The 23,736-nt window shown below is 25.1% G+C and overlaps 4 protein-coding genes across 8 annotated transcripts; all 4 read left to right on the top strand.

Moving 5' to 3' along the window:
* The first annotated feature begins 258 nt into the window (after positions 1-258).
* LOC114940047 (serine protease inhibitor 88Ea-like) lies at positions 259-4,154 on the top strand. Its single transcript, XM_029314525.2, has 4 exons — positions 259-489; positions 1,426-1,664; positions 2,189-2,510; positions 3,337-4,154. Exons 1-4 carry the CDS (start codon positions 462-464, stop codon positions 3,963-3,965), a joined length of 1,218 nt encoding a protein of 405 aa, XP_029170358.1. The 5' UTR covers positions 259-461; the 3' UTR covers positions 3,966-4,154.
* Positions 4,155-5,133: 979 nt separating this feature from the next.
* Positions 5,134-13,203, top strand: LOC114940055 (uncharacterized). Of its 4 annotated transcripts, XM_029314534.2 has the most exons (8): positions 5,134-5,523; positions 9,568-9,775; positions 9,867-9,902; positions 9,995-10,030; positions 10,867-11,111; positions 11,320-11,737; positions 12,173-12,438; positions 12,615-13,203. In XM_029314534.2, exons 2-8 carry the CDS (start codon positions 9,709-9,711, stop codon positions 12,969-12,971), a joined length of 1,425 nt encoding a protein of 474 aa, XP_029170367.2. In that variant the 5' UTR covers positions 5,134-5,523; positions 9,568-9,708; the 3' UTR covers positions 12,972-13,203. The 4 variants fall into 4 exon arrangements, with proteins under 4 accessions (XP_029170367.2, XP_029170368.2, XP_029170370.2 ...); XM_029314535.2 differs by lacking the exon at positions 9,867-9,902; XM_029314537.2 differs by lacking the exon at positions 9,995-10,030.
* A 1,221-nt stretch (positions 13,204-14,424) lies between these two features.
* Positions 14,425-18,523, top strand: LOC114930280 (uncharacterized). 2 transcript variants are annotated; one of them, XR_014926493.1, is made up of 3 exons: positions 14,425-14,797; positions 16,261-17,342; positions 17,914-18,523. XR_014926493.1 is itself a non-coding variant. In XM_085490073.1 (2 exons), exons 1-2 carry the CDS (start codon positions 17,147-17,149, stop codon positions 18,480-18,482), a joined length of 765 nt encoding a protein of 254 aa, XP_085346199.1. In that variant the 5' UTR covers positions 16,618-17,146; the 3' UTR covers positions 18,483-18,523. The 2 variants fall into 2 exon arrangements, 1 of the variants encoding a protein (XP_085346199.1); XM_085490073.1 differs by lacking the exon at positions 14,425-14,797 and having other exon boundaries at positions 16,618-17,342.
* A 3,377-nt stretch (positions 18,524-21,900) lies between these two features.
* Positions 21,901-23,736, top strand: LOC114930288 (mevalonate kinase-like). The gene is made up of 2 exons (XM_029302039.2): positions 21,901-22,944; positions 23,406-23,736. Exons 1-2 carry the CDS (start codon positions 22,048-22,050, stop codon positions 23,658-23,660), a joined length of 1,152 nt encoding a protein of 383 aa, XP_029157872.2. The 5' UTR covers positions 21,901-22,047; the 3' UTR covers positions 23,661-23,736.

The following is a 23,736-nucleotide window of genomic DNA, read 5'->3' as shown; positions in this document are numbered from 1 at the left end:
AAAAGGTACCGTATGTGTAGATGCGTGAATTAAATTTGTCTAAATAAATCTATTTTCTAGTTTCTAAAAACATTGGGGTTTAGCATTCTACAGATACCACAATGGTTACAATGTAATTAAATTATATTAATTTATATACTTATTAAAAAAATTAAATTTATATATATACTTATTAAATTTTAAAATATTAATACATATAAATAATTATTTTATTTGTATCTTCAAAAAGTATTTCAAATTATTTCACGGATAATATTCGTGTAAATTGAAATAATGTTTTACATAGCAAGTTTCTTGCGCAAAATCATTGTTAGCTAACCAGAAACCGCCACATTATTGTGATTCTTCCTATCTAGATGAACCATTACAGCCAAACAATTTGTCGAAACAACAATAAACTCGAGCAATCCTTATAGTTCAAGTTATAATCGAGCCTTGATAGCTTTGCGATTGTATAAACCATGTCAACAATGGAAGAATTTTTAATTCGTGAGTTGAAAAATATATGATAAAATTACATAATTTTAGCGTAGATTTATTTTAATTTCGAATAAATAAAATTTAAATAAAATATTTATTTTTACGCACACACATATAAAAATACACACCGAAATAAGCTTTTTATACTAATATTTTATACATAAATTTATTAATTAAAATTCATACTCTTTCATGTTAAATTGAAAATATTTCAAAATCACGTGCATTTTTTCGTATATATATTAGTATTGATTCTATTTTAGAAAAGTGTTTCTCGTTTCCATTAAATTTATATACAAGAAATTCTATAATTTCGGTTTCTAATGTATGTGATAAATAAATATTATTTAAGTGAGTGTAGATATTATTTTTAAACTGATTTTGTTAAATACAAAAATTATAAAACATTATAATTTAATTTTTTCGATAAAAAATAATATGACCATCGATCACACAAATTTTATTCATCTTGCTTTCTGGAAAAGACAGACAATTTAACAAAGTTTTTATGTAGCCATATTAGTAAACAAAACAAGCCAAAATCTGTCATTTCTATATTGTTATCAATTTTGTTATGTTAAGTTAGGAACTTCCTTTTTTTATATTTTAATTGTCTTAATTTTAACAAACATATATATATATATATATATATTATTTAGTAAAAAATTTTATTCGTTAGAAATAAATATTTGATAAAAATATGTTTGAGTATTTTGTATTTGACGTTTAAAATTAAATTAGGAATTGCGACAAAAATAAATCAATGCGAATAATTGGCATGCAAACTAATTGTTGAATAAATTCCACACTGATCAAGTTGCACCTTGCATTAATTTAATTTGGTTGCAATGAGATGAGTATAATTAATGTGATTTATTACCTGTAATATCTATGCTTATTACACTTTTTAGTCGAATTTTCTTATTTGTCTTTTATGTTTATCAGCGTATAAACAAAAGTTAAGCCGTAATCGATTCGCCGTTGAATGTCTGGAAAAGCTTATGCAAATGATGCCCTTGCAAGATTTTGTATTTAGTCCGTATAGTATATATGAGGGACTTATGATGGTTTACTTTGCATCCAATGGTGACACAGAAAAACGTTTAAAAACCATCTTACATTTGCCTGATAACTTTGCCAAAGCTAATTGGTTATCATACTACTCAAAGGAGATAAGAAAAAATGTAAGTAATTAGATATGTCAAAAACATTTGTACATGATTTATCGTCACATTAAAATCTTCAAGATTTTCATAAATCATTATCTCAGAATTTTTCGATTTTAAGATTTATTGTGATAAAATCGTTGATTATTTACTAAATGATGGATAAATATTAAGATAAAATTATTTTTTAACATAATGAAACGTTTCCGATTCTTTCTTTAAAAGCTAATAAGTAATGATAAAAATAGGTTGCTAGATTGCTAAATTTGTTCTGTAGACAGTTTTGCATAAAATAACATATAATCGATTGAAACTAGACTAGAAAACTGTATCACATTAAATAATTTATTAACAGTTGAAGATGAAATATATTTTTAAGCGAAAGAAAAAATCTAAAAAGCTAAAAATTACAATTTTGTCATTAAGACATTTTTATATAATAAAGTTTTGGAAAAAAAGCTATTATTTGCCTGGTATAATCTATACAAACGAATTTAAAACAGATTTTGCAATCGGCTAATTTTGGATATTTTTTGTTTCAGAACAGGGAGAAATTCAACAAATATTATGACCAAAAGATTTGTTGGATTCACAAAAATAAAAATTTAAAAGATGTCACATCAACTTTATTTAATCCACAGAAGTGTTTAAAGTTAGATCCTTCCACTTCTAATTTTAAGCAAGAAATTAACACAGTATTGAAAAATGAAATGCAAGATTGTTTACTTTCATGCATAAATTTTAAAAACATTACTGAAAATATGGAATTTATTTTGTCGTCCGTACTTTGTTTCAAAGGCCAAATTCAACAGGCTAACAATCTTTTTGAGCTAGAAAATAATTCATTGAGAGCACCTAAAATCAGTAAGAAATACATTACTTATTTTAATATTATTTTATTTATATCTTTACAGAAACTGTATACAACAAAATCTTATTTGATCAAATTTTATTCAATTAATTTTAATTGGCTGATCAGGCAATATATTTGAAAGCTTTGTCTATGAAATCCAGCATTAAATTTTATAATATTAATTTTAGTCAGATCAAAATTTTAATATAATAAAATATTTTTAATTTCTTTTCTTATAAGATTAAACACACACATGTTTCTGATATCTACAAATTTTATTCTTAAATTTTTTATATGTGATCGAATTGTAATTATGTAATTAATTATTATTACATATGCAATATTTGCATTCTCAAAATTAAATATTATATATTAAATTATTATTATTATTATTAAAATTATTATTATTATTAAATAATAATTATTATTATTTAATTTTAAGAATGCAATAATCTTTACATTTTTAAAAATCTTTGATGATAAAGTCAAGATATTGATAAGCCAACAATCTATTTTGGCTCATTTACTTTTACTTTTTTGTGGCATTATAGTTTCAAAAAAAATTATTTTAAATCTATTATATTATATATTAAATTATTATTATTTAATTTTAAATTATTATTTTTATTATTTAAATTGTTATTTTTATTATTTAAATTATTATTATTATTATTTTTAAATAATAATAATTATTATTTAATTTTAAGAATGCAATAATCTTTACATTTTTAAAAATCTTTGACGATAAAGTCAAGATATTGATAAGCCAACAATCTATTTTGGCTCATTTATTTTCACTTTTTTGTGGCATATAGTTTCAAAAAAAAATTATTTTAGGTCTATCTTCCAAACTAAAAGTGTTCGTGACAGAGTTACCATTCGGTGTTAAGCAGTCGCTTTATATGTTATTTCCGGCTGAGCAGCTAAATTCTCATACTTGGAAAACTAATGAGAACTTAATTGAAGTGATTAAAAAATTGTCGTCCGACGATACAATGACAGATTTTTATACGATGCTGGACGACAACACGTCGTTGGAACAGTTGTCAAGAGAGACTTTTATACACCCAATAAATATATTCGAAGTGCAGGAGGAACTGCCGGTCAGTCAACTGTTGTTCAATTTGAACATTCTTCAATTATTGGAGCCCAACGTAGCCGAGCTAAATAATTTTACTCAGGAAAATCTGCTGCTTGGTAGTTGCATGCATCGTGCATACATCAAGGTGACAGAAGACAACGTCATCGCCAGAGCGATAAATATGTTTCTGACCAAAGACGAACTTACACTATTTAAAACGTATTGTAAGGATACAAGCTACACCAAACAGAATCGTTCATTCGTTTGGCTGATTTATGATAAATTTAACCGCACCATTCTTTTCACTGGCGTGATCAATAAGAGTCCCGAGCAGGAACCAGTCAGCCTTTTATTGCGTACTCGTTCTGCTTCAGTTTCATTTTAAAATAGAATTAAAATAAAATAATATACGAGATAAGATATTTTGTAAACTTCAATTTTGAAATCAACATAAGCAATAATAATTATATAAAAGCTTAATTCTTAATATAAAAATGTATATTAAAGTTTGTAGGTATTTGAATTTATTTTATAATTTTCGTGTTATTAATTAAATTTAGATATCATGAAATGTTTGCACACTCGTATTGCAATAGATAAATATTTTACAACAATTTTTATTTATTGTAACCATTTTATAAATTATTGTAACAATTTTTATAAATTGTATTCAACGCAAATAGATCTAAATTCTTGAAAATATCAAATATTCTTATGTGTATTTTGAAAAATGTATTTCCGATTTCATAGATTTATTTATCTTTACCAGCTTTTATTGCTCCTTATATTATTTTTTTTTAATTTTCGTGCCATATTTAAAAACGCACGCCATTATTATTATTTTAGTGTATTATATTTTTGTTATCTTATTTAGTATTACGAATTAAATATAGGATTCAGTTTATGAGTTACATTCATCATTTACATTATATTTAATATTGTTATGTCTTATTGTTAATTAGTTATTGAACGAATCGTCTATAGATGGGATATTCATTAGATATTTATTTGTAAAATTAATCGAGGCTAAAATTTATCTCTAAACGATGCTGCCATCGTTTCGACGAGAGCTCGTGAAAGTAGAATTGGGATCCAGATCTGTCTCCCTTCCAGGTTTTTTTCCGGTTTTGTCCGCTCCAAAAAAAATGAACAACTCTGCAACGATTTTAAAAAAACAATAAACTCAGACAAAATAAACCTTATTAAGGGAATGCCGGATGATGTTTTTACCGACCGCATGCAATAATGCGATAATTATCGACAATTTTAGTTCCACTCAAATGAGGGCGCTAACCGTCGGAATTCGGCCAACGGTCCCGGCATCTCCTTAAATAAGAACTTTGATTGTTAATTACAACAAAACTCTGTTTTTAAATCTTTCATTTTATCGATTTCTATATTATTTGATATTTCCATTTCATCTATTTTGTCCTGCAGTTTCTTTCAGTTTCCGGAACTAAGGATTCAGTCCATCCTCCATGAAAATGAGTGGGAGAACAGGCAGGCTCGCTACATGGTGTCTGTGCTTTGTGCTAGCACCGGCTAGCAGAACGAGTTTGTTCGCGTCCGTTGATGTGTTCAAACGTGTTTTGTCTGCACACATTTTTTTCTTTGTGATCCATTGTCCATTGTGGACCTAATTATACAGTATACCCGCTGATCGTACCCCTTTATTAATTCTATTTTTGAATTTCAATTATAACCAGCTAATGGCCGTAAGTCGTATTTGAGATTGGGTCAAAAAAGAAGCGAAACAGAAGAAGCCTACCACGTGGAGTAACACCACGTGCGAATTAGCAAATTCTTTACAATAAGGGCTTGCAATTGCTTCTTGCTTGGGTTTTGCATAAAACGCTTCTTTGGTTTTCTCGAATCATTCTAATGGCCGTCAGTCTGCAGGAAGCGAACTAGACAACTGCAGCAAGACATCCTCCAAATACGAGGTAAGTTAACTTGCATTTACTTAAGGCGCGTATCCATGTGATTGACGCGGACATACGTTATTATTTCATTATTATTGAAACATTTGCATTAGGGTTGCACGAGACCCAAGACAAGACAATATTCCCGAAAATTTTTGTACCAAAAATCTTGTCTTGTCTCGATTTTTTAACAATTTTTATCTAATTCACTAAATTGTCTAAATAATATTTAAATATAATACTAACTAAAAATATAAAACTAAAATAATATTTAATATATTATGATATGATATAATAAGATAATTATTTATTTTTGTGGGTAAAATCTTCTTTAATATTAACAATTTCATTTATAAATATTTATATTTCTTTTAAACATGATTTTACTTGAAAGAATATTAAGAATATTAATATTACTGTATTAATTTCTGTGTTTCTAAATTTACCAATATATAAATGTTTTTATTTGCTAACAATAAGTAAAATTTGTTTTTCCCGCCTATTTCCACATTTTTTGTAATTAGAATTTCGGAGATCGGAAACGATTAAATAACTTTTTTAAAAACCAAGACTTCTTGACAAGAATCTTGATAATTTTGTCTTGATAATTTTGTCTTAATATTTTTGTCTTGATAATTTAAAATCTTGTGTTGATCTTGTCTCGAATTTCGAGACAAGACCAAGACTAGTCTTGGTATCTTGTACCCCTAATTTGCTTATTATCGCATTTTTTCTTTCTTTTTAATTGATTAATCCCCAAGGAGAGATTTGAAATTATACCCTCCCCAACTAATGAATTCATGAGTTAATGAGTTTCCACTAAATAATGGTGACACCAGTGGCGTAGCTACTTTGGGGGCCCCGTGGCAAAAAAAACGTATACGCAAATTCGGCTCTTATATAGAAAAGTTGCAAGCTGCTTAGCTTTTAGCTAATTAACTTACAATTTTTTTGTAAAAACTGAATTTATACGTTTCTTACATTTTTTGTAAAAGAATATTAAGAATATTAATATTAGTGTATTAATTTCTGTGTTTCTAAATTTATCAATATATAAATGTTTTTACTTGCTAAAAATAAAAGTAAAATTTGTTTTACAAAAAACTGAATTCATACGTTTCTTTTGCAAATAAATTCAAGAATCGAGCCATTGGATATTTAAGGGCCCCCGGGACGTGCCTCGACTTCCCGGCTGATAGCTACGCCACTGGGCGACAATCGTGTTACCTGCTAAAATAATCCCAGACAAATGGACGGTCACACTAAAGATAACATTTTTTATTTGGTCCACTGATTGTCGAAGCGTAAAGGAGCCATGGAGTTGCGGAATCGAATGTATATATACATATATGTACTTTACAATCTTCGATCTTCGTAAAAAAGTTGTCCCCTTCTTTTACTAATTATAATTAAATTCATTACGTGGAACTTTATTTAAATAAATGTAATTAATTATTGAATTACCTTTTGTACATTTATTAAATGTTTATTAAAACAATTATATAATATATAATATATAATATAATATAATAAATATATAATATAATAAATAAAATATATATAAAAATAAATATATAATATAATAAAAAGTGACAAATTAATGTCACAGACTGTTGATGTCATTACATATACGTCATAAAGCAAATTATTTGATAACGTCTTTTTTATCGCTAAATGTAATTTGTAAATATATTAAATATTAATAAAAAAACTATTTAGTTATACAATAAATGCTATTTATTGCACAAAGTATTTTATCGCAAAGTGTTTACAAAGTAAATATTGCATTGAAGCACATAAACACATATATAATATAATATACATTTTGTACGTTGCAGTTAATTAAATCAAATTAACTAAAGTTAAATCGTAAAAGTAATAGGTACTATAAAATAACTATATAAGAACTAATTATTATATAATGATATATAATGCTATATAAATATTAATATATATATATGTTTATAATAATAATATATAATAATAAAATTATATTTATATATTTATTTATTTATATGATTCGGAATTGTTTGAAGTAAAATCAAATCTGATTCTTTCACTACAAAAAGATAAAAAAAAACTGATTAGTTTCAAACATTATTATATATATATTAATCACAAAATGTGTTGCGTGAAAAATGATTACGCTGAGGGCATGTGCTTGCCACACGTGACTCTGGAAGGAGTGCGTCAGCGACTGTGTGGTCGAAAAGAATTTTGACTCTTCTTCTTTCACAATATTTATTTGCTTCGGTTAGAATACAAGCTAGTTTCGTTGCACTTAAGGGTAACTAATAGCGTTATCGCGGGTAAAATATACTGGACGCCTTTGTTCTCGAGACAAACGTGTCGCCTCACGCTTGCGTCCGCTTCTCTCCGCGATCGAGTCAGCTCTGATCCGCTCTCCCGAGTGGAGGGCTCCTAAGCACGCCCTCTGCCGAGTATTAAGCGAGGAGCACACACTTTTGCATAGGCGCATAAGCATAAGCGTAAGCATAAAAATCTTGATTGGTCTATAAATGTATGCACAAGAAATTCAACCAATCGAATTTCTTATGCGCTTATGCAAGAGTGTGCTTCCCGCTTTACTACGTGCGATAAGGCGCGGTCCCAAACTCGCGCGTGAAAGACAAGTTAAAATAAATCGTTTTTTTTTACGATACAGAATGAAAAAAAATCTAATCAATTACTATGATAAATTATTTTCGTACAAATAAATATATTTAAAATATATTTGAAAAATTTTAATATTAATTTTTTAGTTTAATTTTCAATTGTTTTATCCACATAAACGCATTACATAATTTGCAATTTCAAACACACACATATTAGATAAACTAAATTATAATACATGCACATGTAGTTTTAAACATACATAGATCTATCTGTTGAGAGAGTAAAAATTTTAAGAAATTATTTGGGGGAATTTGTAAGTTCATCAATCTCAACTATTGTAGTATCCAATCGTGACTTAGTCTCCGAACCAGAATGCACAAGACGCTTACTGAATATTAGTTCAAATAAAACATATTACAATAAATAGTTCGAAACATATATCCATTTCGTTAAATATAATTGTATATGTCAAATTATGATACTTTTTTTTACACATGACGTCAATAGAGTGAAAATGATTAATTTTCGACGTCAAATGGATATATAATATCAACACGTGTCTTTTTTCCATCCAACGCATCAATTTTATTATAATCTTAATTTATTCTTGCATTTTTAATTGATTCAGGGAAAAACATAGTTTTGATTAAAGATTATTATTGTCTGTCGCAATATATTGTCAATTTCGATGAGGATGTAAATTAACGTACACTGTGTATATATGAACTTTACATTCTCTATACAATATTATGTGTGTGATTTGGAAGTGAAAAGGTACGATTATAATTAATTATAAATTCAATTTTGTTATATTTCTTCAAATTTTTTGTGTATAATTCTTTTTCTTCAATTTAGTGTTATAGCGTTATTCTTTTTGTATAATAGACTTTAATTATATCGTAATTATAATAATTTTTTATCATTTACAAAGATTGATGTAACTGAAAATAGAATTTTTTTTTTATACGTGTAAAGCTTTCTTTTCATATATATATATATATATGAAATAATATATATATACTTTTTCGTCTTTATAAATATTAAAAAAAATAATAAAAGCTTAAATTTAATTTGCATGCGTATATTTAACAACTTTAAATAATTTTCTAACACATTTCTATAAAGATAACGTATAATAATATATATTAAATAATATTAAATAATATAATCTATTTAGCGAGAATGCCTGGACAATAATTTGCATGTTTATTTATAATATCTTTGTATCATAATATATAAGATGACGATTAGTTTATAATTAAATTTTATAGATAATTTCTGAATCTTTGACAATAGGAATCAAATAATATATTTCGTACGTACAATATATATATACTAATGTGGGTATATGAATTCATGTGTATTCGTGTTTATGTGTATATGTTTTGATCCGGAGAATAATGTTTCCTTTCGTCAAGGGTAAAATGTAAAGCCGGAGAACCGTTTCAGATGTCAAAGTTGTCAGTTTGACGGTCGTCAGAATCACGGAGAAAAGCATCTCGAGTGGACGGAGTAATTGTGATAAGCTATTAAATAAAGAATTGTGTGTTTTGCGTTCATCTGTAATTTTGTTAGAACGTTTTAAACAAAATGGCTGAGTGTGCAGGTCCATCAAAAGACGGACTGGGCCCGTCGGTATCGGATTGCGAAGATGATGGTAAGTTTGAAGATTTTTGTATAAAATTATGTTTAATATTAGTTCAATTTTTTGAATTGATAATAATCTGAAATACATATATATTATGCAGATATATCAGAAAACATATCGGATTTGGAAAATGATGGTAAGTTTGAAGATTTTTGTATAAAATTATGTTTAATATTAGTTCAATTTTTTGAATTGATAAATAATCTAAAATACATATATATTATGCAGATATATCAGAAGATATATCGGATTGGGAAGATGATGGTAAGTCCGAAGATTTTTGTATAAAATTTTTGTTTAATATTAGTCAAATTTTTCGAATTGATAATAATCTGAAATACATATATATTAAGATGCAAAAATACATATCTATTAAGAATACATATATAAGAAAAATACATATATATTAAGATGCAATGTAGTGAATAATCACGCGTACTTTATTTTTCGAAATCTGATAGCATTAATTATATTAGCGAATTGTATCAATTTTTAAATATACTAAACAAAACAAGTTTAAGATCAAGGAGCTCATCAGTGTTCAAGCCAAAAATATATTTGTGTAAATAAAAGAGATAGATAAAATTATATTACAAAATGTAACTTCTCATTATTACACATATTAAATAATTTTTTTCATATTTATCATTATTTCAACATTAATAATCCATCTATTTCATTGTTTTTGTATCGGAAATATAAATAAATCGCCGTTTTACGAGTTTACATATAGACAAAGTAAGAAAATAGGCAATTATATATTTAATTTAGTAAATGTAAAAATACATTTGCAAATCTTTTTCCTTTTTTTTCTATATAATGTTATTTAATTTATATTGATTTTATCGCATCGCATGTGTAAATTTATTTGTACGTGTAACAAAATTTATAGATCCATATGCAAGATAATTGAATGAATGAAATTCGACACACAGTTTTTGCATCTAATGTATTTTGCATTTATATGTATTGTTAATTATTATATCTTGTCAATTATGATTAGTTTAATTTAGTGTATTATAATTAATTTACTTTCTTATTGTAACATATTTTTTCTTTGATTATTTAATAAATTTAATTTTTACTTTTATATTCGCTAGTTGATCAAATAAAGGAAATGCGTTTCCAATTTGCAATCCAATGGTTGTATAAAATTATGCAAAGCGAGAATGATGTTGTGTCATGTCCGTTTAGCCTTCATGATGGACTTCTTAGAATTTATTTAACGGTCTATGATGACAGTAAGGAACTCTTGAAACGCATCATTTTTAAATCAAGTTATTTCAAACATTGGATTAAACCTAAGATAGAAAATTATACATCTTATAGACACCGCTTTGCACAGGTAAATAATAGTTACAAAAAATAATACAATAATGGAAAATAATTAGAAACTTTACATTCTATATAAAATTTAAAATAAAAAAAATTTTATCAAACGCGAACTTTGCAATTCTAAAAGTATACATTATTAATAAGGCGATTTAAAAAAGAAATATTTATTATTTAAAATAAATAAAGGTCTCACTTAATTTTTTATTTTATGTTATCAGTTGATAAGAGAAAATGAAGATGAAGATTTTTCTTATTCTATGGATCAGTGTTTTTGTTGGACTAGTTTCAGAGTTAAAAGATCTAGAAATAAAAAAAGACGACGAAACCGAAACTCTAAAGTTTCAAGATATTTTAATAATACAAAGAAGTTTGAACTTTTTGATATTATGCACAATGCAGGCCGTAATGAGATCGAGAGAATAACACATATTAATAAATACATGAAGGTTTATACAACATCTTTCATGTCTGAACCTTTAGTATTTCTGAACCGAAGAAAATCGCCGGAACTTGTATTAACAAATATATTCCGCTATACACAAAAATTCGAAAAAGTTTCAACAGCCTCATCTCTATCTGTCGCATCATCAATGCCTTCATTAGCGGCTCATATTTATCAACGAAAGCGCATAGGCTGTAAGGATGCCATTTTTTAATTTTATTTTAATATTTTATTTACTATAATCTTTTAGGTATTAGGTCCAAATACCAATTTATTAATAAAGAAATTAAAAAATTGTGCATTGATAAATAATTTAAATTGTAATGAATAATAATTATTAGATAATTAGAATAATAAAGATAATTGTTAACTGCATATTTAAAATTCTTAAAAACAATAACAATAATTTTGTAACTTGCAATTTTTATATTTGTTTTTTTTCTTAATTTTTAAATTACAAATTAAAATGTGTTTTATGCAAAAAGCTCTAAATTGTTAAAAATATGAATTCTTATATGTATTTTGAAAAATATTTATTTTTAATGAGCAAATAATCTATTTTTGATTTCATTGATTTACCTATCTTTAGCATCTTTTATTGCTCTTCATAATATAAATTTTTTTTTTAGTTTTCTCGAAAAAATTAGCAATACACGTGAGCGAGTTTCCCTGTCTAAGAGATGAAGGAGATGGCACGTCGCTGTACGTCGTGTTACCTGCTACATTGGTCTCAGATACGTGGACGATTAAACAAAATATCACCAAAGATGACATTTTTAATTTAGTACTCCGATTGTTGGAACCTAACGGAGTCGTGGTGTTGCAAGAGCTGCTACATGGAGTTAAGGCATTAGAAGGAGATGATACAGGCATTGAAACATGGCCGACTTTCAAGGTAAACAATTTAGAACTATTTGCTTAAGACACATTTTAATTTATAATTTAAAAATTGAGGAAAAAAAAACAAATATAAGAATTACAAATAACAAAATTAGTGTTATTAAAAATTTTAAACACGTAGTTAGAAATTATCCCAATTATTCTAATTAGATCTAATAATTATTATTCAAGGTGGAGACAAATGTGGAAATTCCTAATCTGCTGGAATTTCTAGACAAGGAAGAATTATTCGTGCCTGGCGCAATTGATCTGTGGAAAGATCGTACTAGAAACGCCAAAAATGAACACAAGTTGAATCTTGTGCACCGTGTTCGTGTCGACATTACGGGGAATCACACCAACTTGTGTGCGATCAACTCGATCTGCACAGAAGAAGGGATTGAACAGAAACCTAACATCTTCGAAGTGAACAACGATTATCCGTTCGTCTGGTTTATCTATGATAAAGAATTTCGAGAAATCTTTTTTATCGGTGTTTTCCAAAATCCTAAAAAATCGGATCCTGAAATGTTCGAGAAGATCGTATAAAAATTAATTTCACAATTGCACGATTCGATTCTAAGACTGCAGCAACAAAAGTGTATTAGAAAATGACGTAATTATCAAATTTTTATTACATGTTTTCTCTTTTTTGATTTAACTTCTTATCGATTTCACTTTGCATGTATTATTTTATCTTCTATATGTATTAGAAATTTTTGTTAATCATATGTAGCTTAATTAAATAAATCGATCTCTTCAGTTTTCAGAATCGTTAAAAGAGTTGTCCTTCTATTTACTAATTATAATTCATTCATTGTGATAAACTTTATTTAATTAAATATAATTAATTTTACGTCTTTTATATATTTTTTAAATAAATATGAAAATAATTATATATATTATAATAATTTAAACAGATATGGAAAATTACGTAATTATCGAAGCTATTATATTTTTCTCTTTCTCGGTTAATTTTTTTATAGGTTTGAGTTGATATGCATCATTCGATTCTATACATATTTTATTAGAAATTTCTGTTAATCATATGTAGCTTAATGAAATAAGTCAATTTTGTTACTCAAAGTTAATATTTACTTTCCATTAAATTCTGACTTTTCGTGTCTCGAGAAAGAGAGATAAAAATCTCGTAGTCTTCAGATCTTTTTAAAAATATACTCTATTTGTGCGATTATCGTAAATTTATTCTTGCTTTGGAATTTTATAATTTTCTGAATTTTTTTGCTTTCTCAATTAATTCGAGATAAGATTGTAAAACACAATTTTTACTAAAAGACACTGATATTATTGTCTGTTATTGTTTATAGATGATAATTTTCAGTAAGGAAGTGAATTAATATGTACTGTGATTTTTACAATTACTATACAATATTTTGCATGCGTGAAATGAAACGGAATCAGAAATTCTAATGCCAAAACGTATAAATATACATATGTACCTACTTATTTATAGTACATCTCATAAATGTTATTAACTTATTTTTTTTTTAAACGAAAAATAAAATTTAAAACCGAAATAATCGTTCTTAAAATTAAACATTGTATTAATGTGTATATTATATGTATATTTATATGTCTACAAAATTTTTAATAGTATTAATTGTGGTAATAAATAATAATAGAATGTACTATTTTTTCCTATCAAATATTTTTGATCGTACGTTCTACCTTATAGTTTATTTTATGTAATTTTGTCATTAATTATTTTATTAATTACGCTATTAATAATGTCATGACTAATAAGTCATTTAACATTATTTTTTAAATAATATATTATTAAATCAATTTGTGATTCTCTTCCTGAATTACACATCATCAGGTTCGATGATAGAATTTTAGTTCTTTATTCATTTGACGTGTACATTATAAATATATTTTTTATATTTTAGTAATCACATTATATATCGTGCATGAGATAACGTATATTTACATTTTATATAGTAATAAATAAGTATTTTAAAGGGTATAAAACATAATTTAAATTAGAACGCATTAATATTATTGCCGGATAATACGTAGATGATAAATTTGGATAAAGCAGTAACTATATATATAATACGTTTGAATTTTAAACTACAAAAAACGATTTTTAAAGAGTTCCACGGATAAAACAAACGGTTCTTAGAAATTGAAATGTTTCACATAACGAGTTTCTCGCGCAGAAAATCATCGTTAGCCAATCAAAAATCGTAAAATAAAATGTGTCTAAACAATATAATCGACCTTTCTTGACTAAAGTTACCAGTATACATCCAATCAGTTTTTTAAAGTTGCATCATTTCAAGATTTTAGTCAACTCGACAGCTTCGCCAATTTATAAATCAACATGGCACGAACAGAACACTTCATACATAGTGAGTTAAAAAATATTTAAACAATCATGTAATTTTATTGTCAATTTTATGGTATAGAGAATAATAATAATTTTAATAAAATAAAATTTGTGTTGCCATAGAAATATTTTCTTATGATATTATTTTATATAAAATATTTAGATGAATGTTTGCTTTTATATTTTTAATGATTATTATCATCCTTTCCTTTTGTTACTTAATAAGTTTTGCGAACCCATAGATTCGATTCTTTTAAAACTATGTGCTCTTTCTCGATGTTTCTTGGTATTAATTCTTATTTTAGAAAATTGTTTCTTTTTTTTAGATAAATTTAAAATAGATTGAGTTTATATATAAAATTAGTTTATTAAAAGTTTATAAAAATTTTATGGTCTGTGTTATAAATGATAAAAATATATTTGAATAATTGTAGAAATATTATATGAATTTATTTCGCAGAATAAAATTTCTCTATCTTTATTTGTAAAATATTATAATTAAATTTTTTTGATAACAAATAATATATCTATCAATTACGAAATTTTTATTCATTTTACTTTCTGAAAATGACTAATGAGTCAAGTACTGTATCTCGGAATTTCGATACACAGAATTCAAAGTTTTTATGTGATATAGCATATTAATAAATAAAGGTAATAATTAGAAGATTAACAAGGATAACAATATCCAAACGACCGATTTGTTATTTATATCTTTATTTAAAATCTTATCTTTTTTTTCCTCCTTTTGATTAACTTTTATTATCGAATGTTTATAACATTTTAAATAACATTTAATATATTTATATATAATTTAATGTTTACAATTTATAATATTATATTTAATTATAATATTATATAATATTATATTTTATAGTAATAGCATTATATAAGTTTAGAAAAGTATACGTCTGTAAAATTAGATATTTATTAATAATTGTTTAATAATAATATATATAAACATTTGTTAATAATTTTATTATACAAAGCTGTTTTTAATCCAAGAGTCAATGTATATACATCAGACTAATTTTTTAAATTTATTATACGTAATTTGTTTGTTTTGAATTTATTTGTACATAAATGAGTATTTAAAGTTTTGACACAAGTTATATTTATTCTATGATATCGTGACATTGATGACTATATTAAAATCGTCATATCGCTGACGAGAATATTTCAAAATCTTATTTTTCGTATATTTACAATTTTTCGTAGAAAAATTCTATAAATGAGTATTTTTATTATATTTCAAATTAAATTAAGAATTGCGATAAAAATAAATTAACGACATGCAAAATAACTGTGGTATAAATTTAACACCAATTGAGTTGTATATTGCATTTATTTAATTTTTGATGAAATATTATATAATTAAATGTAATTACTTATTTATGTAATATATATCTTTTTTATCGCCTTTGTCAGTTCAACTTAACTTTTTTCTTTCTAATTTTCATCTTTTGTCTTTTATGTTTAAATCAGGCGTTCTAGAACTACAAGAAGCACGTTTCGATTTTGCGCTCGATTGTTTGCATCATGCGAATAATATAAGATCCGGCAATATTGCCTTTAGTCCGTACAGCTTATATGAGGGACTTACGATGATTTACTTTGCATCCAGTGATGGTGACACCGATACACGTTTAAAATATGTGCTTAAATTGCCTGATGATATACTCAAAAGTTTCTGGGTGACATATAACATAGCCGAAAGAATGAAGGAGATAACCAATTTTGCCGCAAATGATTGCATTATATTATTTATAACGAGATATCAAAGATATGTCAAAAAGCATTTCATATCTACATATTCGAATTTTTAGAATTTTTTATAAATAATACATCTTACAATTAGAATTGCGGATCTTTATTGCACGAACGTTTTGCTCAACAAAAGTGATTCTTTTTATTATGAGATGGATGAATATAAAAATATTTATACTAACATATAATAATTTATAAGTTTTTTATTTTAAAAACTTGATGGGGAAATGACGGAAATAGAAGTTTCGAGTTAATTTGTTTTAGACTGTTTTGTATAAAATAACGTAAAATTCATTGATATTCAACGTATTATCCATTGATACTAAAAGCTTGTGACATAATGTATTAAAAGGATGACAAAAATCCGAATATATTTTTCAGAAAGTTTAGAAAAACTTAGAATTCCCTTTTTTTATCATTAAGCAATTTTTGAATAATTGATACTACTAAAAAATACATATTTCAGAATAGAGAAGATTCGAACGGATTTTATAATCAAAATATCTGTTGGATTAATAAGGCCAAACAAATAAAAGATATCACGTCAAATTTTTTTAATTCAAATAAATTCACAGAATTAGATTTCAACGTTCAGACTAATTTAATGCATCGCATTAATGAAATACTGCAAAACGAGCTGCAAAATTACGTTCCCAAACCCATAAAATTTAACAATTTCAATGAATCTATGGAATTTATTCTGTCGTCCGTACTTTGCTTCAGAAACGACACGTTTCAACAACAACATGAATTTCTTACCAACATGCCGGAAAGTTATTTTCAACGACAACCTAGAACAGGTATAGATGCCATTTATTTTAATTTTATTTTTTTATCAGATAAGAAATATTTTTATTTTTTTATATTTATATCAACCCTATTTATAATTTTATTTAGTTGTTTTCAAATAAATAAAAAAAAAGAAGAAAGAGATAGATATATTGCATACTATAATATTTTGTAAACATTGAATTATATTTATTTAATAAAAATTTAGAAATAATGAAACATTTTTGATAATTATTTAATAAATTTAATTATTTTAAATAATTTTAATAATAATTATTTAACAATAATATTAATAATAATTAATAATTTTTTGATATAATTATTTAAAATTAATACACACAAAAACAAATACATCTATATGTGTCCGGTGTTGCTCTATATGTATTTTATTTTTTTTTCAAAGTCTCATAAAAACGTGATAAATGTACATACCTTTTTTTTAAAGTGCAAAAACATTATACAAATTTTAAAAAAAATGTTGATATGAAATCAAGATATTGTAAATAACAATTTCGTTTCTATTTATACTTTTACCTCTTTTTGTTAGTTACATTATATATAGTTTCAATAATTTTTATTTAGTCGTATCCTGTGAACTAAATATGGTGCTGACTGAGTTACCATTCATAAATAAGACCCAATCATTTATCACGTTATTTTCGGCTGTGCAAGATTCCGAAACCTGGCTAATTAATGAAAATATTGACGAATTGATCAAAAGATTGACGACCTCAACAGAAAGCAAGAAGAAATTTTATAAAATGCTAAATAACATAAAGTCATCTACGGAAAAATTAGAAAAGATCCTATATCCAGATCAATTCGAACTTGAGCACGAATTGCAGATCGAGGATCTGTTTAGCAATTTAAACTTTAAAACAATACTGGAACCCCACGGAGTCGATATACATACTTTCACTCATTTAAATCCAAAACTTGGCGGTGTTAAGCACCGTACTTATATCAAAGTGACAGAAGATCTTATCACCGCCAGCACAGTTAACGTGTTCTTTACCAAATTTGGAGGATGCTTTAATAATTTCAAAAAACTTGATAGAAACATTAAATTCAAACATTCGTTTGTTTGGATGATTTATGACAGATTTGTTCACGCCATCCTTTTCATGGGTATTATCAATAAAAATAAATAAAAATGTTAGATCTCCAGCTGACTCTTGTTAATCTTTTTTTTCGGCAGTTTGATTTTTAAATATAATTAAAATGAAATAATAATATAAAATCTTTTATAATTTTACAATATATTTTATAAGAGTCAATTTTCAAATATATAAATTGTAATTATATATAAGCTTAATTTAAACTATATATATATATAGAAATTTTATATTAGACTTCATTATAAAATTGTACTTTTGTGATGAGTATTATAAATTGAGAAACATTTGAACGTCATTATATGTTTACTGAGAAAATGTATCTTGACCTAAACTGATTGTAAGTGTTTTTATTAATTTTATTCTTCACAAAATTTACACTTACAATGTAAAAATGTTTGAGCAATTCGAAATGGTATAAACATTGATATAATTTAGAATTTATCTCTATATATAATTGTTTGTAAAATAACAAATTTGAAAGATTTAATTCTTCGGACCAGTTATTTTGTACAAGTAGAAACAACTAAAAAATTTATTATGTGTATAATATAAATAACCAAATTTGTAGTTTTAAATGTATAAAATTTTAAATACTAATAATATTTAATAAATAATTAATTTTTTTATATTATAAGGAAATACAGATATTCATTTAGTAGAATATAAGTTATTGATTAATTAAATAATATAGCATTAATTATAAAATGTACATGTTATGATCCAGATAGAAAAATTTCTTTCTTAAAATAAAAGTCGCACAGTTCTAGATTTTATATTTGAAATATTCAAATATACTGAAAAAATAAAATTATTTTATATTCGACTTAAGTTTACAAAAATTACATTTTGATTTAGCAGCATTCTACAAAATATACTAGTAAATCTGTAATTGCTAATATTATGATCAAATAAATTATAATTAAAATTTGTATGGCTTTATGTATTTATACGCTTTCATCGAGCAATATTTATAATGCGATCAATCCTAATCTCCAAAAACTACAATCGTTATATTTTAATTCTGTATTTAATTTTATTTTTTATATAGATTAATTTGAATAAAGTAAATTTCTTATTTTAAAATTTAACGAAGATTCTGTCTGCACGAATAATTTGACTAAGACAAATCAGAAATGATCGAAACTTTTTAACTGTGGAAAAATAAAATACTTTACAAATAATTTCTTAATTTCAGAAAACATTTGGTCACCTCGTTTGTCTATTCCAACAATGATATTATACTAATAATAAATTGTTGGCTTTACCAATACAAAATATGTGAACAACGTGAACATTACGACGTTGCAAAACATATTCAAAAAATACGACGGCGTCTAGCGCCATCGATATAATAACAAATAAACGTTTTCTTCTGATGTTTCCTTCCTGAATTAAACAAATGCTGTAACTCAATAAAAACATTGTCTCGTACATATTTTATGATTTAAATATTATAAGATGCAAATATATAACAGGAAGAACACAGAAAAATTTTACATAATATATGTTAATAGTTAAATGTACACATTACGAATTAAGTAATAACGTTCTATTATTTTTCTCTGTTTTAACTTACTATATTGTAGCCCTAAATTATATTTTTCATAATGCACATTAATTATATCCTCTTCACGCACCATTTTTTTATTTGCTAAAGATTGATAAAAATAAAAAAGGAAATTCAGCATTTAATCAATGTATTCTTTCATATACTTTTCTATTCCTGATACTTTTATTCTATTTTGGCGTATAAAAAATTACACAAGCGTATGTATATTTAACATGCGCATATTTATACAATAATTACATCTAGCTAATAAAACACTTTCAATTTCAATATTAATGCTACATGATTAAATTGTAACTTAAAATGTATTTTAATGAATATATATATATATATATATAATAGCAATAAACAATTTTTAAAAATAATAAATATTTCTTTTTAATATTAAAAATAACGCAAATATTCATCATCTGTATATCTAGAGCTATTAAATATGGATTATAATTAATTATAAATTTAAATTTTAAAACAAACTAATTACTAAGAAAGGAATTATTAATAAATAATTAATTCTATTTGTAGACGCCTTTGAACACGAAGGTATATCCACAGGACAAAATTATTTCACACTTGGTTCGACTACCTGTGTACGAATTACATTTGATAGTAACGTTGTTAATAACTACAGCAAAATTATAATTGTTAATATTGTGATTAAATTAATTAAATAAGAGTCTTGTGTGTGCTTTATCAAATCACATGTTTGGTTTTACTTTTTTGTATAAACAGAAGTGGAATTAAATATTCAAATTAATGGGTCTAAAAATTCTTTTATAGAAGTGTAAATTTGTTGTCAATTTATCGAATAGATAATGATTTATAATATACGTATTTTATTTGTGGTATTATTTTACATATTGTTAAGTGAATTTATATTTCGATTAATTTAATAATCATCACTTGACAAGTCTTAAAAATTGGTAGTTGAAAATTACTCTAGAATCACGTACTTGTTTTGAAATCTGCTAGTTTTATTTGTATTTTTTAATTATTTTGCATTTTAGATACAAAATAAATTTAAAAATATATGTTTGTTATACTTACATCATAATTTCCTTATAGTTAGATATAAAATATAAAATATTAAATTATATAAAATGTTAAATATCATTATTAAATTTCATCGATACTAATACATCGACTTCGAATTGTGCATTTATTCTATTTGCCAGAGTGAAATACCGCTTTTCAAGTTCGTTAAATATTAAATAAAGTTCAAATGTATTCATGTTAATAAACATAGATAAAACTACATTCGTAAATCTCTCTTTTTTATTACTATTACGTATCATTAATTTTTTACTTCGAATATATAATTAAATTTAAATTGTAAAAATATATTCTTGATATAAGCATATAAATTGTCAAATAAATTTTACAACATTTTAATTTGCATTTAACATATGTTTGATTATATATATTTTAAATATTAATTCATTAATTTCAATTCTAATTTATTGTAATTTTTTATTAATAGTAATATAATGTTACACATTTATATTATACATGTGTTTTTAAAAAAACTATAATCCTATATCAACATTATTTGTTATTATTTGAAATGTGCTTACAACAATAAGAGAATTGAATATTGTCATATTAAAAATAATATATTATTATTGGATTATATATAGGCATATATGTATTTTAACGATTTCTTCCTAAAATATCTTCCTAAAACTGTTCGACATTGTATTATATATTTAAATTAAGCCAAGATTGTGAGATAATGTTATATATATATATATATATATATATATATATATATATATATATATATTCTGAGACGACATCAGTCACAACTGAGACGTAAAAGTGATATTTTACAAGAAATGTAAACATTGCTTTTTGTGTGCGATAACGTGTATATTTTATGTTTCTTGTCTTGCTACGTTATACAGATTTAATAGTTCAAAATATTTAAAAACCCTTTAATGCGTTTGTAAAAGAGTCACGCAAATTTAATTATCACTTTACCATTTAACGTTACATCAGTTTTGTGAAGAAGTGATATTTCTATTTATAAGAAAGATGATTAATTTTAAAATTTCCACACCAGGCAGAATCGTTCTATCCGGAGAGCACTCGGCGATGTATGAAAAACATTTTGTCACAGCAAGCTTAGATCTTCGTACCAAACTCGAATTTTGCGAGCTACCTCATCCGAGAGACATCAGGATAGAATTCCCTAATGTCGATCTGGAGTTGGATATACCTTTAGAAAAGATTGGAAGGTTCTTTTCTGAAGAAGAGAACGTAAAATTAGATCAAATGTGCATTCTTAAAAACGTGAAATCCTTAATTACTGTGAACGGTATGTGGAAAACATACGAGCAGAGATCTAGTTTAATAATATTCTTTTACTTGCTTTATATTATCGCTATCCAGCAGAAGTTTAATATAACACCTTTTCACGTGCGAGTGTTTACGGAAATACCTATCGGCGCCGGTCTTGGCGGTTCGACATCTTTCGTGGTATGTCTGGCAGCGTGTTTTTTATACTGGAAGAATCTACAGTCGAAAAACCCTATTGAATTTGGACATGATCTTTTTTCGGAGTGCGTTAAATATTATGCTCAATTTTGCGAGGAATTTTTGCAAGACTACGAATGCGCGTCGGTCGATACCAACGTTTGCATATTCGGCAATATAATAAAAGGTCAACTTATCAATCACACAGAAAATCTAGAGTGCAACTATATAACAAGAATGAAGATATTGCTGATCGACTCAAATATTCGCCAGAAAAAGTGGACTCGAGCGAAACAAATGTCAACGTTGAAAGCTGAAACTCCTCTCGAGCTTGAGCCTATATTAAATACGTTAGACAACGTAACAATACAAATGTATAATTGGCTCCACTTAATAAACAATAGACGCAAAGATCCCAATTTGGTTAATTATTATCGGCGTAACAATTCAGTACAGGTATCATTTATGTTTTTATTAAACGGTATTATTATTTTATTATACATATATGTATATATTTATAATTAATTATTGTTAATAATAAATATTAATAATAAATATTTATACTTAATTTTAATAATAAATAATATTAATAACATTAATAAAATTAATATTAATAACAATAATAATAATAATAATATATTATTAATAAATATTACTAATAAATATTTATAATTAATTTTAATAATGAATGATAATAATACTAATAATAATAATAATAATAATAATAATAATATTATTATATTAATAATAATATAAATATAAAATATATATATATATATATATATATATACATATACATTTTTAGCCTTGCTGCTGCGTTAACAAGATTGTCTAGTACATATATTTATCTGTTAAAATTATTATAAAGAAAAAAAATATAGTATATACTGTTTTCTAACATTTTTCATGTTTTGCAGCGATCCTTCCAACTGATTCACTTATTATTGAAGCAATATGATTTATCGAATGAGATCTTCAATCGTATTTGTGAAACTGCAAACAATATGGGATTCGAGGGACTTATAGGTTTTGGAACTCGATATGTATACATTTTAATACCACCGAGCATTACAAACGACGAAATCGAGGAAATATCGATGCTGTTAAAATTTAAAAATCTTGATGTTATAAATACTAGCATCAGTTGTGAGGGAATAAAACTTGACGAATGATTAATCTAAAATTATCGATTATTATGTATAAATGACTAATAATAAGTATATTATGTATAAATGACAAATGACTAAA

The sequence above is a fragment of the Nylanderia fulva genome, unplaced genomic scaffold, assembly GCF_048542155.1.
Source record: "Nylanderia fulva isolate GAGA-0341 unplaced genomic scaffold, ASM4854215v1 Scaffold96, whole genome shotgun sequence".
NCBI lineage: Eukaryota > Metazoa > Arthropoda > Insecta > Hymenoptera > Formicidae > Nylanderia > Nylanderia fulva.
The sequence above is the reverse complement of the archived record's forward strand: the minus strand, read 5'-3'. Positions and strand labels throughout refer to the sequence as shown.